Raw genomic sequence first — 13,045 nt, forward strand, 5'->3', positions numbered from 1 at the left:
GCTATAAATTTCTTTATTTAGTAATGCATTAGCTGTAGTTCGCAGATTTTATATTTTCACTTTTAAAATACTGTTTTGCTTTTTGATTTTTTTCTTCAACTCACTGATATTTCTCAGGAATTTCCAGATATATTTCTGCTATTGATTCCTAATTTAGTCGTGTTATGGTCAAGACCATACTTTGAACAGCATGAATTCATTTAAATTTATTCACAATTTTTTATGAGCCAAAATATGGTCTCTCTTGATTAATTTTTCAAGGCATTTATAATACTTGTGTTTGGGGTGCCCTCCCCCGAGATTCACTAATTGACTAGAAGGACTTACAGTCCACAGCATATAGTCATTCCCGTAGTTATGCTTTATTACAGTAAAGTGGTACAAAGCAAAATCAGCACAGGAAAAAGATGCATGGGGCAAAGTCCAGAGGAAACCAGACAGAAGCTTCGAAGTATTCTCTCCCAGTAAAGTCACACAGGATGCATTTGATTTCTTCAGCAGTGAGTTGTGACATGTGTGAACATGAGAGCTCATAGGGTTCAGTGCCCAAATTTTTTATATAGACCTCCTTGCCTAAAACTTACCAAAATTCCAGACTCCCAGAAGAAAAGCAAACATTCAGCATAAACAGTCTTGTTTATACAAACAAATTAGGCACAGTGAGCCATTCTTTTTAGTTCTGGGAATCATGGGAATCCTCTTGAAATCCACATTCCCAAACTTCAGGTAAAGACCAGCCTTGCAAGCAGGCTTTCTCAGGGTAGCAGTCTCAAGCCTGTTATGGTAACTGTTTTGTTTGCTATAGTATAATTTTGTTTCTGTCCTCCCAGCCTTTATGTTATTGTTGTGAGACAGTTTACTTATCTAAATGTTATGATCCCCGCCCCCCCCCCCCGCCCCATATAAAGGTCATTATCTTTTAAAGAGTTTTTTAAAAATCTTAGATGTTAATCCACACAGTTCCCATTTCTGGTGCTCTTCGTGTCTTTCTTTGTATTTTTCTATCTGGTGTCATATTTATTCTGCCTGAAGGACTTTTAACATTTCTTACATTACAGATCTGCTGGTGACTAATTATTATTTTTTTTGCTTTTATATGTATGAAAAGTCTTTATTTCACTGTTATTTTTGAAAGATATTGTCAATGGGTATAGAATTCTAGATTGACATGTTTTTTTTTTTCTTTCCATAAATTAAAGCTTTAGGTCTACTACCTTTTCATTTGCATTGTTTTTGACAAGAAATCTGCTATCATCCTTAGGTTTCTTCCTCTGTACTTAATGTGTCTTTTTATTCTCTGACTGCTTTCAAGATTTTTTCTTTATCACTAGTTGTGAGCAGTTTGACTATGATTTGCCTTGGTGTCATTTTCTTCATGTTTCTTCACTTGAATCTCATTGAGTTTCCTTGATCAGGAAATTTATAGTTTTTGTCATTTTGAAAATTCCATCACCATTTTTAGTTAAACGTATTTTTTGTCCCCTATCTTCTGAGACTCTAATTACACTTAGTATTTGACCACTTGGAGTTGTCTCACTGTTCACTGATGCTTTTTTAATTTTTTTTAATAATTTGAAAATTGTTATCTGTTTTCTCTGTGTATTTTATTTATTTGTTTTTAGTTGCACTGGGTCTTTGTTGCTGCATGCAGGCTTTCTGTAGTTTTGGCGAGCGGGGTTGCTGTTCATTGTGGTGCACAGGCTTCGCCTTGCAGTGGCCTCTCATTGTTGAACACAGGATCTAGGTGTTCAGGCCTCAGTAGTTGTGGCACTCGAGCTTAGCAGCTGTGGCTCACAGGCTCTAGAATGCAGGTTCATTAGTAGTGATGCAAAGGCCTAATTGCTCCATAGCATGTAGAATCCTCCTGGACCCCGGATTAAACCCATGTCTCCTACTTTGGCAGGCAGATTCTTAATCACCGGACCACCAGAGAAGTCCCTCTCTGTGTATTTAATTTTGCATAGCTTTTATTACTATGTCTTTAAGGTTACTCATCTTTTGTGATGTCAAATTTGTCACAAATCCCATGTAGGTGTTTTATTCACTTCTGATTTTTTTCTCTAGAAGTGCAATTTGGGTCTTTTGTATCTTTCATGCCCCTTTTGAACATGTTGAATATAGTTATAATCATGGTTTTTAGTACTTTTCTTTGCTGATTCTAACATCTGTGTCAGTTTTGGGTCAGTTTCAGTTGATTTGTTTTTCTCCTAATTATGGTGCCTATTTTCCTGCTTCTGTGCATGCCTGTTAATCTTCACTTGGATGCCAAGCATTATGAATTTTACCTTATTGGGTGTTGCATATTTTTGTATTCCTATAAATATTCAACTTTTTTCTGGAATGTGCATTATTTGGAAATAGCCTAATCAGTTTGGGGTCTTGTCCTTAAGATTGGAGTAGAATCAGAACAATATTTGCAGGTGTCATTATTCTGTACTACTGGGTCAAGATCTTCCTGGATATATCCAGTGTCCTGTACATTGTGAGGTTTTCCATTATGGCTGGAAGAAACAGGCACTATTCCTGGCCCTATGTAAGCAGCAGGTACTCTCTTTAACCCTCACACTTGTGTCAGTCACTGCTCTGCTGATGACTCAAGGGTTACTCCACAGGTTTCCAGAATTATTTCTTTGTAACTGTTTGTCCTGTGAACTGTCACTGCCTTAGTCCCCCTGGATTCTCAGCTTCGTCTACTCAGCTGAGGGAGTCTGTCAGAATCTGACTGGATTCTCCCTCCCTACATTGTGGTCTGAAAATTCTGTCAGTGTTGTGAGTGGGCATAGAGTTTACCTCATTTGTTTTCCATCTCTCAGGGATTATTATTACTCATTGCCTTTGTCTAGTGTCTTGAAAACCATTGTTTCATATATTCTGTCTAGAGCTTTGTTTGTTTATCTTGGTTTTAGGTGGGAGGGCAGATCTAGTCCACATTTCTTCATGTTGGCCAGAAATAGAAATTGGATGCCAGATTTTTAAAATGAAAATTATAGAAGAAATGAACCAAAGCATCAACCCATCTTTCATCAGAAAATGACTGTCTTGATGGTTAGAATTGGGTTTTCTGTAAGCTAAAATGCATATTTTACCTATAATAATGAGGAATTTTAAATATAGTTGTTATTTACACAAAATAAATCCCACATGTCACATTAGCAAGACATTAGTTATTAAGTGGATATTTGTGGCATCAGCCTTCTCAGTAACTTTTCAAAAAGAAAGGGAAAATAATCTTTAAAAAATGTATATTCTATCCTCTTTGAATACTAGCTCTAAAGCACATTTTCTCCCTTCTCCCAGCTTCCTGTGGGAATATGATTGTTTGATTATCAGTGTCTTGGCCAGCATCCAGGCCTTGCCTGTGATATGCACAGAGCTTGGAGAATAACAGTTTTTCTTCCCCAAATGTCTTGTTACTTAATGGCTCTCTTGTTTATGACAGTAAACTTTAAATAAGAATTTATCCCTGAAAGGTGGGAAACAGATGATTCATTTATTTTTGTTATTTTTGTACAGTTCAAGTGATTTTCAAAGACCTGAGTTTGCATCTTATAACTGTTTTCCTGTAGCCTTCCTGTTCTACCAAAGACAAGTCTGTGAACATTTCCCTGCAGTTGAGAATGGAAAATTCATATTCACTGTTTTCATTCATGAATGCATTTATTAAACATTATTGAATGTACATTCCCTATGACAAGAGCTCCCCTAGCTAGTAAGGACTTACCAGGTTGGATGATTGTGGTAGAGTTAAGTTGATGAGATACAAGGGTAGAAGTGTAGGTGCTGACATGATTTTATCAGATACATGTAGTTGATGGCTAAATACAGGAAGAATATGTGGGATGTAAGGTTAATGTATGGCAAAACCAATACAGTATTGTAAAGTAATTAGCCTCCAGTTAAAATAAATAAATTTTGTATTTAAAAAAGCTTGTTGAAGTATATGGTGAAAAGCAAGAGATGTTGAGAATCTGAACCATATGACTGTCGAGGATTAATTAGGTTCTGAACTAAGAAATTAATGTGCATTTTCTTATTTAGCCTTATGAAATAGATATTCTTATTACCCTCATTTTACAGATAATTAAACTGAGGCTTAGAATGATCTGGAAGCTCCTCCAGAAGTTATATCACTATAAATAGCAGTGGAATGGGGAAAGAAAACAGGAAATATATCTGAAAGAAATTCCTCAAGAATCATTGATAGGTCCTGTGACAAATCAGATATAAAGTTTCAGAAAGAAGTCCTGATGAGTCCCAGGTTTCTATCTTGGGAGACCAGACAGATGGGAATATTTAATTAACTGAGACATTGAATGGAAAATAAAGAATAGGTTAAGGTGAATGAGATCAAACTTTAGTTCTAAACATTTTAAGTTTGAGATATCTACTGGAAATCCACAGAGACAACTCCTATAAGTTGCTGAAAATGCTGTACAGGAGTTTAGAACTGGGATCTGGAAGACAAATATAGACCATCACCACTTAGATAGTTGTAAAAGCCATTAGTCTATTCCTTTGTGATTACCCAGGAAGATCATGAAGAAGAAAAAAACAATAAAATATAGAACCTAAGATTGGCAGTATTTCAGAGAGAAGCAGAAGAGAAGAATCATTAAAGAAGAGGAAGAGAGGGCCCAAAAAGAGCTAGAAGAAAGTGTTACTATGTCAAACCCAAGAAGGAAATATATTTCAAAAAGTGGGGATTTGTTAAAAGTATTAAGTACCGAGCTGTGGTTAAGCATAAAAACTAAAAATAGTTCACTGGACTTAGAAGTTAGAATGTCTTTAGGGTCATTAACCAAAACAATTCAATAGAGTAATGTGGGAGGAAGCTAGACTAGAATGAGTTACTATTATGGAACTGAAGACAGCAAGTGTGGCTCTTTCAGGAGTACGTATATACCATGGAATAGTACTGAGCCATAGAAAGGAGTAAAATAGAGTCAGTTTGTGTGGATGAACCTAGAGCCTGTTATACAGAGTGAATAAGTCAGAAAAATAGATATACTGTATTAATGCATATATATGAAATCTAGAAAAATGGTATTGATGAACCTATTTGCAGGGCAGGAGTAGAGGCGTTGATGTAGAGAGCGGATTTGTGGACACAGGGGTGGGAAGGAGAGGGAGGGACGATTTGAGAGAGTAGGGTTGACATGCATAAATAACACTACCATGTGTGAAATAGATAGCTAGTGGGAAACTGCTGTACAGAACAGGGAGCTCAGCTTGGTGCTCTGTGATGACCTTGATGGGTGGAATGGGGGGTGGGGTGGGAGCGAGGCTCAAAAGGGAGGGGATATATGTATAGTTATGGCTGATTCACGATGTTCTACAGCAGAAACTAACCCAGCATTGTAAAGCAATTATATCCCAATAAAAATTTATTTTAATGTTGGGGGTGAAAGGATGAAGGGATGTAAGTCAGCAGTTCAAAGGGGTGAGGGCTCTAGGAGAGTGCATATGTTCTCAGTATCCTTTTCACTGTTTTGTTTTAAATAAATGTGTGTGGGAGGAAGATGATTAGATTACACTGGATTCTTTTGGCTTGATGGTGTGGACAGAGGTACCCATGACTGCAGTTAACCAACAGACACTGTCCTAGGCACACTTTTGTATTAACTTGCTTTAATCCTCCCATGTCATGATTATCCCTGATTTAAAGATGAGGAAAACTGAGAGATCAAGAACATAAGTAACTTTCCTAAGGTTGCACAGCTAGTGAGTAACAGAGACAGGATATCACCTGAAGCAGCCTGGCTCCAAGTCTGGTTTTACCCACTCTGCTGTAGGTTTCCCTGTTGACCCCGAAAGTGCCTCTGCTTTATTTAATCTGTTTTGTTGTTTTTTTTTTTTTAAAGCAGAAGTTATCTGGAATGAACATTTCTCAAGCTGTTATCTTTAGATTGTTTTTTAGGACCTGCGTCAAATTGCTTTACATTTTTCAAAAACTCCATTTCCTTGGGTAGGAGGACCTGCCTACTGTAGTTCTTTTCTTGAGTGCCGTAAATAAGCAACAGACCCTAAACAGATTGACTCTTGTAAATGGGAGTGTGAGCCTTCGAGAAACTCAGTAGGCAGATGAGCCCTGCCTTGGTTTCATAAGCATACTTAAGAAAAAATTAACATGTTTTTTGACGTATGTTGGGTGCTGATGTGATACCAGGTTTTGTCTGAAGCACATGTGTTTTTCCTGTGCTGTGTGGAGAATAACATGCACAGCCTGAACCCTAAGAATAAGCCTGAAATTATCTTTTGTTCTGAGGAACAGAGGTGCTTCCAGGCTAGACTTTACAGCCATTGTGGAAGAATGTGAGGAAGCACAACGCTACTCCTGTTTGCACCAGACCTTGGCTGTATGACACAGACCCTTTCTTCTGCCAGTCCTGTGACTGACTTCTTTTCAAATGATTCCTGGTTGTTTTCCATGAATAAATATGCTTTAGTCTAAATCCAGTTAGAGCTCTTTTGCCCCCACTTCCCTTTCCCCTTTTCCTTTGGCTGCAGCTGTTTCTATTTGCGTTGGGACAAGCTGGTCTATTAGCCCTAATGCACTTTTGTTTGTTTTTTAAATGTTTACTCTTTGCTCTAGCTAAAGAAAGGTCAGTTTTCTCTGTAAGTCTAGATACATGATTATTCATATTGATGGTCTCACAGAGACTGTTTCCTAGAGAGCTTTCATTTGTCTGTCACAAGCCTAATTTGCATTGAAGAGATGTACACACAGATCTGAGTCTTGAGTGGTTATTACATTTCTTAAAAAGAAAAAAAAAACTGCTTTCCAAAACTTTTCGTATTTGTGTACTCTACTGGAATGTTTTTCCTTTAGCTGCTTTTTCTTTCAACATTTTATTAGCAGTATTTTCAGATATGCCCCCAAAAAGACAAGTTTCACAATAAACACTCATATACTTGCCTTGATTATGTCATTAATGTTTTATTATTTCTACCATATATCTATCCATTCTGCCCTTCTCTTCAACCACACATCTTTTTGTTTTTGTTTTTGTTTTTTTACAAATTTCAAAGTAAATTCCAGATGTCAGTATACTTGGGAATGTTTTGAGAAGCTTGGGACGATCTTCCTGTCTCTTGCTGCCCTGGGACAGCCACTTCAGGGCTTAGAGAACTGAATCTGTTGCTAAATGTATGGTTTAGCTCATTTTTTTTCCCTTGGCTCAGCTACAGTTGCAGTGGTCCTTTCTCACTGGATTATTTCCGTGGTTTCTGCTTTAGAAAATCTCTTGGAAGCCAGCTGATCTCCTAAACAAAGCAACATTTATTTAGGAAGATGAACGCCGCAGAAAGTATTCATTCCCTCCATGTCCCACAGCGCAGGCCAACATGCCTTCTTGTTCATATGCCCTAAATTTACTGTTGGTACATACAGAGTGTGGCTTTCTTTCATCATATTGATCTGACAAAAGCCTTAGGTTCTGAGGCACAGAAATCGTTTCTGGGCTGTTCTTGGTGTCTACAGTTGTTTTACCATATGGTGCTGGGTTAATTTTGTCTGTTCTTCCCTTGAGGCTTTTGTGAATTGATTACATTTTTAGAAAATTTTTAAAATAACTTTTCAAAATGTCAAAGCTTTCTCAGTAGAATAAAATATGATGAGAGATTACGTCAACGTGAGAACAAGTTATCTTAATAGAATTTTTCTCAGAAACTTCAGCATTGAAGTTGAGTCTGTACTTACCCTGTATTATAAATCGGCATCGGTCATATTCGTGAAAGCCTCTTTTGAGACAAAATGTTAAGTAATCTTAGACCTGAACAGGTAAGTCTGTTAGTCTAGAAAGCACCTGAGTGTCTGAGAAGCTCTTCTCTCTCTCTCTGGCCAGTCATGCCATTTCTGAAGGGAAGCACAGGAGAGGTGAAGGAGAAGGAAGCTAGCCTAGCGAGTCAGCCAAGTCCACTCAGTTCTGGTCATCAGTGATATCGCTGATAATCAGATTCAAATTTAATACTGATATGATATAGAGAAACAGCATAGTATAATGCAAAAAAACCCTGGATTTTGGAGTCAGAATTAGGAGTTTTTTCCTTTATTTACCAATTCTTTTTAATTGGAGTATAATTGCTTTTCAGTGTTAGGCTAGTTTCTGCTGTACAACAGTGTGAATCAGCCATATGTGTTACATATGTCTCCTCCCTCTTGAGCCTCCCATCTCACTCCCCAATCCCACCACTCTAGGTCATCACAGAGCACCAAGCCGAGGTCTCTGTGCTAAACGGCAGCTTCCCCTTAGCTATCTGTTTACACATGGTAGTGGACACCTGTCAGTGCTCCTCGCCCGGTCCATCCCACCCTCTCCTTCCCCATCCCCTGTGTCCACAAGCCCATCCTCTATATCTGTGTCTCTATTCCTGCCCTACAAATAGGCTCATCAGTACCATTTTTCTAGATTCTATGAAGAAAGTGAAAGTGAAGTCGCTCAATCGTGTCTGACTCTTTGAGGCCCCATAGACTGTAGCCTACCAGGCTCCTCCCTCCATGGGGTTCTCCAGGCAAGAATACTGGAGTGGGTTGCCATTTCCTTCTCCAGGGGATCTTCCTGACCCAGGGATTGAACCGAGGTCTCCCGCATTCCAGGCAGATGCAGGCAGACCCGTTAACCTCTGAGCCACGCAGGCGCATAGATTCTATATATATGAGTTAATTTACAATATTTAAAAAAAAAGAATTAGGTTTTGATTCTGGTTCTGAAACCAGCTGTTTGTGACCTGAGATCTCTTCTTAGACTCATATCAAGCCAGTTGATCTTCTGTTCTCTCCTTCTTCTCTGGGAGTCCTGTGATCGCTCAGCCAGAGCTCAGCAGGTCTGTGTGAGTGTCTGCCCACCAAGGGCACTCAGCTACCCAGGAAAACCCTTGCATGGTGAGCAGCCCCCTGCTGTCAAGTGGCATAATTGGAAAGGATAGAGTGAGGAGCTCCAAGGATCAGTCCTTCCATGGAAGCAACCGTTAAGCTGGCGAGTCTGACAGAATCCACTTTTTCAGAACTTTGGAATTGCTAAGCAAAGCAAGAAAAGCAGGTTATGAAATGGTATCTATAGTACGATTTTTGTTTTAAAAATAAGTGTCTATTGGTACAGACAAAACTCAGGGAAAAAGTGAATTGTGTTTCTCTCTGGCTAGTGGGAGTAAGATTATTATTCTGTTTATCTGCTATCCCTAAATTTTCTGTAGTGAATATGTATTACTTCCATAAAAAATAACAAAACTAAAATAGAACAGTTTGGCAGTCTATCAAGAAGCTAAAACTTAGAGTTTCCATATGACCCAGCAGTATGTTCAGCAGTACCGCTCCTGGAAGTATACTCAAGAGAATTGAAAACACGTGTACAAAAACCTGTACATGAATCTTCACAGCAGCATGCTGCATAATAGCCAAAAAGTGGAAATAGCCCAGATGTTTGTCAGATGATAAATGGATAAACAAAATGTGATATATCCATATAATGGAATATTGTTCAGCAATAAAAGTACTGATACATGTTACAGCATGGATGAACCTCAAAAACATGCTAAGTGCAAGAAGCCAGACACCAAAGGCTATTGTATGGTAATATATATGTGAAATGTCTCAAATAGGCAACCCTGTAAAGACAGAAAGTTTTTGGTTGCCAGGCACTAGGGAAATGGAGACTGGAGAGTGACAGCTAATGGGTAAGTGGTTTTCTTTGGACAATGATGAAAATCTTGAGGAATTAAATAATGATGGTTGTGCAATTTTGTGAATGTACTAAAAACCCACTGGTTTACATACTTTTAAAAGGATGAATATTAAGTATGTGAATCATAGCTCAATAAAATAATATTTAAGAAAAGTAAAATTTAAAAGAAAAGTAGAATCTATTTAACTGTAAGACACTAGAATTGAGTGTTTTTAGCAAGTCAAAGTCTAATTTTCACCTAATTCTGTAATTATATATGTATTTTAAAAGAGTACATTTTGATAAACAGATGTGAATCAGGAAATTATGAGTAACCATGTATCTGTATCTCCACAGCCTTTTCTTTTTTTAAGTGAAAATTTGGGATATTTTAAAACTGACATAGGAAACTATTTGCTTCTATTATTAGAGTTTGACTTTATATTTTTAACTTTTGTACTACTTTTGGAATTATCCTTTTTTAAAATGCTCAGTTACCATTCAAATGGCTTTGCAATAGTTTTAAGTGAGAGTGTTTACATGTGTGTGTTTTTCTCAAGTAAGCTGCCATCTCCAGATTCTGTACTAAGATATTGGAATGGTTTAAGTATGTTCTAGAATAATATAAGCAGGATAAGTAGACCTAATTTCCACTTTTATGATTTCCTTTCTCCTGTCTCATCCCCTTCCCACCTCTGACGTTTATTCTCCAAAATATAATATGGGGTTAGAATGTAATGCTTTGTTTTTAATTAAATCTTTCAGTAAGCATTTATTGAGCACCTACTGTGTGTCAGGTTACTGTGCTAAGGTTAACGATACAGAAATAAAATTCAAAAAAATAAATAATAATATAAAAAATAAATGATACATCTTGGTCAGTTACTCAGTCATGTCCAACTCTTTGCGATACCATAGATTGTAGCATGCCAGACTTCCCTGTCCTTAACCATCTCCCGGAGTTTGCCTAAACTCGTGTCCATTGAGTCAGTGATGCCATCCTACTATCTCATCCTCTGTCATCCGCTTCTCCTCCCGCCTTCAGTCTTTCCCAGCATCAGAGTCTTTTCCAATGAGTCAGCTCTTCACATCTGGTGGCCAAAGTATTGGAGCTTCAGCTTCAGTCCTTCCAATGAATATTCAGGATTGATTTCCTTTAGGATGGACTGGTTTGATCTCCTTGCTATCCAGGGGACTCTCAAGAGTCTTTTCCAACACCACAGTTCAAAAGCGTCAATTCTTCAGCACTCAACCTTTTTTTATTGTCCAGCTCTCACATCCATACATGACCACTGGAAAAACCATAGCTTTGACTAGATGGACCTTTGTAGGCAAAGTAATGGCTCTGCTTTTTAATACGTTCTCTAGATTTGTCACTGCTTTCCTTCCAAGGAGTAAGCATCTTTTTAGTTTCGTGGCTGCAGTCACCATCTGCAGTGATTTTGGAGCCCAAGAAAATAAAGTCTGTCACTGTTTCCCCGTCTATATGCCATGAAGTGATGGGACCGGATGCCTTGATCTTTGTTTTTTGAATATTGAGTTTTAAGCCAGCTTTTTCACTCTCCTCTTTCACCTTCATCAAGAGGCTCCTTAATTCCTCATCACTTTCTGCCATATCTGCATATCTGAGGTTAATGGTACATCTAGAACTACTCTTAAAACAGTTAAGAAGACATTTAACTCAGATATGAGAGGTCAGGCAGGACTTCTTTTTACCATCAGTATTATTTGGAGGTTGACTGTTGAAACCAAGTCACATTACGGGTTTTTAGAGAACCATTGTGCATAGAGCTCATGCTTGGCACCTAGCACATCTCACAACTACACAAGCACAGAGAAGAGTCTTGAGGAAAGCAGTAGGGATTTGTCCCCAGTACATGTGTGTAGAAGCCAGAAATCCTTTTTAATTGGCATGAATATAAGCAGTACAGGTGCAGAGACATTAGTGAAAGTTGAGTTTCTGCTTTCTTGACCACTTAACATACTGAAAACCGTTTACGCCATCAGAGCTTTTACTTCCCCTAATATACTTGCTATATATTTTTTTAAAATATCATCATGAACTTAAAGGAATCACTGTTTTTTATTAGTGTTTTTAAAGAAACAGACACGGTCTCTTCACATTGCTTCCCATGGGACCGATGTGTAGTGGTGTGGTCATATTGGTGGTTAAATACTGAAATAAGACCTTGCAGGTTGGTAAAGAGTTGATGCTGTCAGCCATCTGGATTCCCTGCCACACCCCAGCCTCTCCTGAGACTCCAGCCCTACAGATCGCCGCAGTCCAACATTTTAAAGGTTATCCCCAGGCCAAGAAGGAGGCTTGAGGGACCCTGCGTTTTCACTACTGTTCCTAATTGCCAGCACGTGGGCCAGCCCTATTGTTAAATCATTTTGAGTATCACACTGACTTTCTGACTATAATATAAGTTACTGCTGTTTTAACCATGTTTGGGTTCTTGCAGCCGCAGTCGCAAGTAGCTCTAGCTCATGTATCGTTGCCTCTCTGTACAGAACCAAAATTCAGAGTTTTCTTATTTTCTGAATAACCCAGAATACCCTCACAGTGAACTCTCAGTGCTCTTCTAAACCATGCTGCTTTTTTGCTCTTTATTTCTCTCAGTGTTGATACTTTGGCCTAAGTCCCCTGTTCTCTTATTGTTCCTTCCAGTCCGCTTTGCACCTTACAGACCTCCCGATATCTCCCTGAAGCCCCTGCTCTTTGAAGTGCCCAGCATCACTACGGAGTCGGTGTTCGTTGGTCGGGATTGGGTTTTCCATGAAATAGATGCTCAGCTTCAAAGTTCAAACGCCAGCGTGAACCAGGGAGTCGTGATCGTGGGAAACATTGGGTTCGGCAAAACTGCCATCATTTCCAGACTGGTGGCCCTCAGCTGCCACGGAACACGGATGAGACAAATCGCCTCTGACAGCCCACACGCCTCCCCCAAACGTAGGTACCCTTTTTTTTTTTTTTAAAGAACTCTCTGCTACATGGCTCTTAAATTTCTTTTCATGTTTATATTAAGTCTCAGATCCTTTCATTTTCTGATCTGCAAAACCTGATTTGCATGTGAGGATCTTCAACTCGGAGCTGGGAGAAAGAATGTAATATTCTGCTGACATTTAGCCCATATAGCCGACAATCACCTAAGTGTGACAGAAAAACCCTTTCTCTCAGAATAAATGTATGAGTCTTCCCTCCTGCTTGGCTAGCTGGTCCGTCCTTCGGGTAATGACTACAGCTATTACCTGGTAGAGCTCTTTGCATCCATTGCTGTCAGCTTTTGCTCAGCCTGTGCCCAGCCTTGCTGGCACAGTCTTGTTTGCAGCCTCCATTTCTTGCGACTGGTGTCTGTTGCACTGCTCGGGCGTGAATTTTGTTG

At 38.7% G+C, this 13,045-nt stretch overlaps 1 protein-coding gene across 6 annotated transcripts in view; it reads left to right on the forward strand.

Annotated features, from left to right (window-relative positions):
- The window catches only part of TANC2 (tetratricopeptide repeat, ankyrin repeat and coiled-coil containing 2), a 365,204-nt gene that overhangs the window by 260,598 nt on the left and 91,561 nt on the right, over window positions 1–13,045 (forward strand). For all 6 annotated transcript variants that reach the window (XM_061392283.1, XM_061392284.1, XM_061392285.1 and 3 more), the window contains one exon: window positions 12,331–12,612. In XM_061392283.1, coding sequence (XP_061248267.1) covers window positions 12,331–12,612 — 282 coding nt within the window. The remainder of the gene's footprint in view (window positions 1–12,330; window positions 12,613–13,045) is intronic.

This window comes from Bos javanicus, chromosome 19 (assembly GCF_032452875.1).
Source record: "Bos javanicus breed banteng chromosome 19, ARS-OSU_banteng_1.0, whole genome shotgun sequence".
Lineage (NCBI taxonomy): Eukaryota > Metazoa > Chordata > Mammalia > Artiodactyla > Bovidae > Bos > Bos javanicus.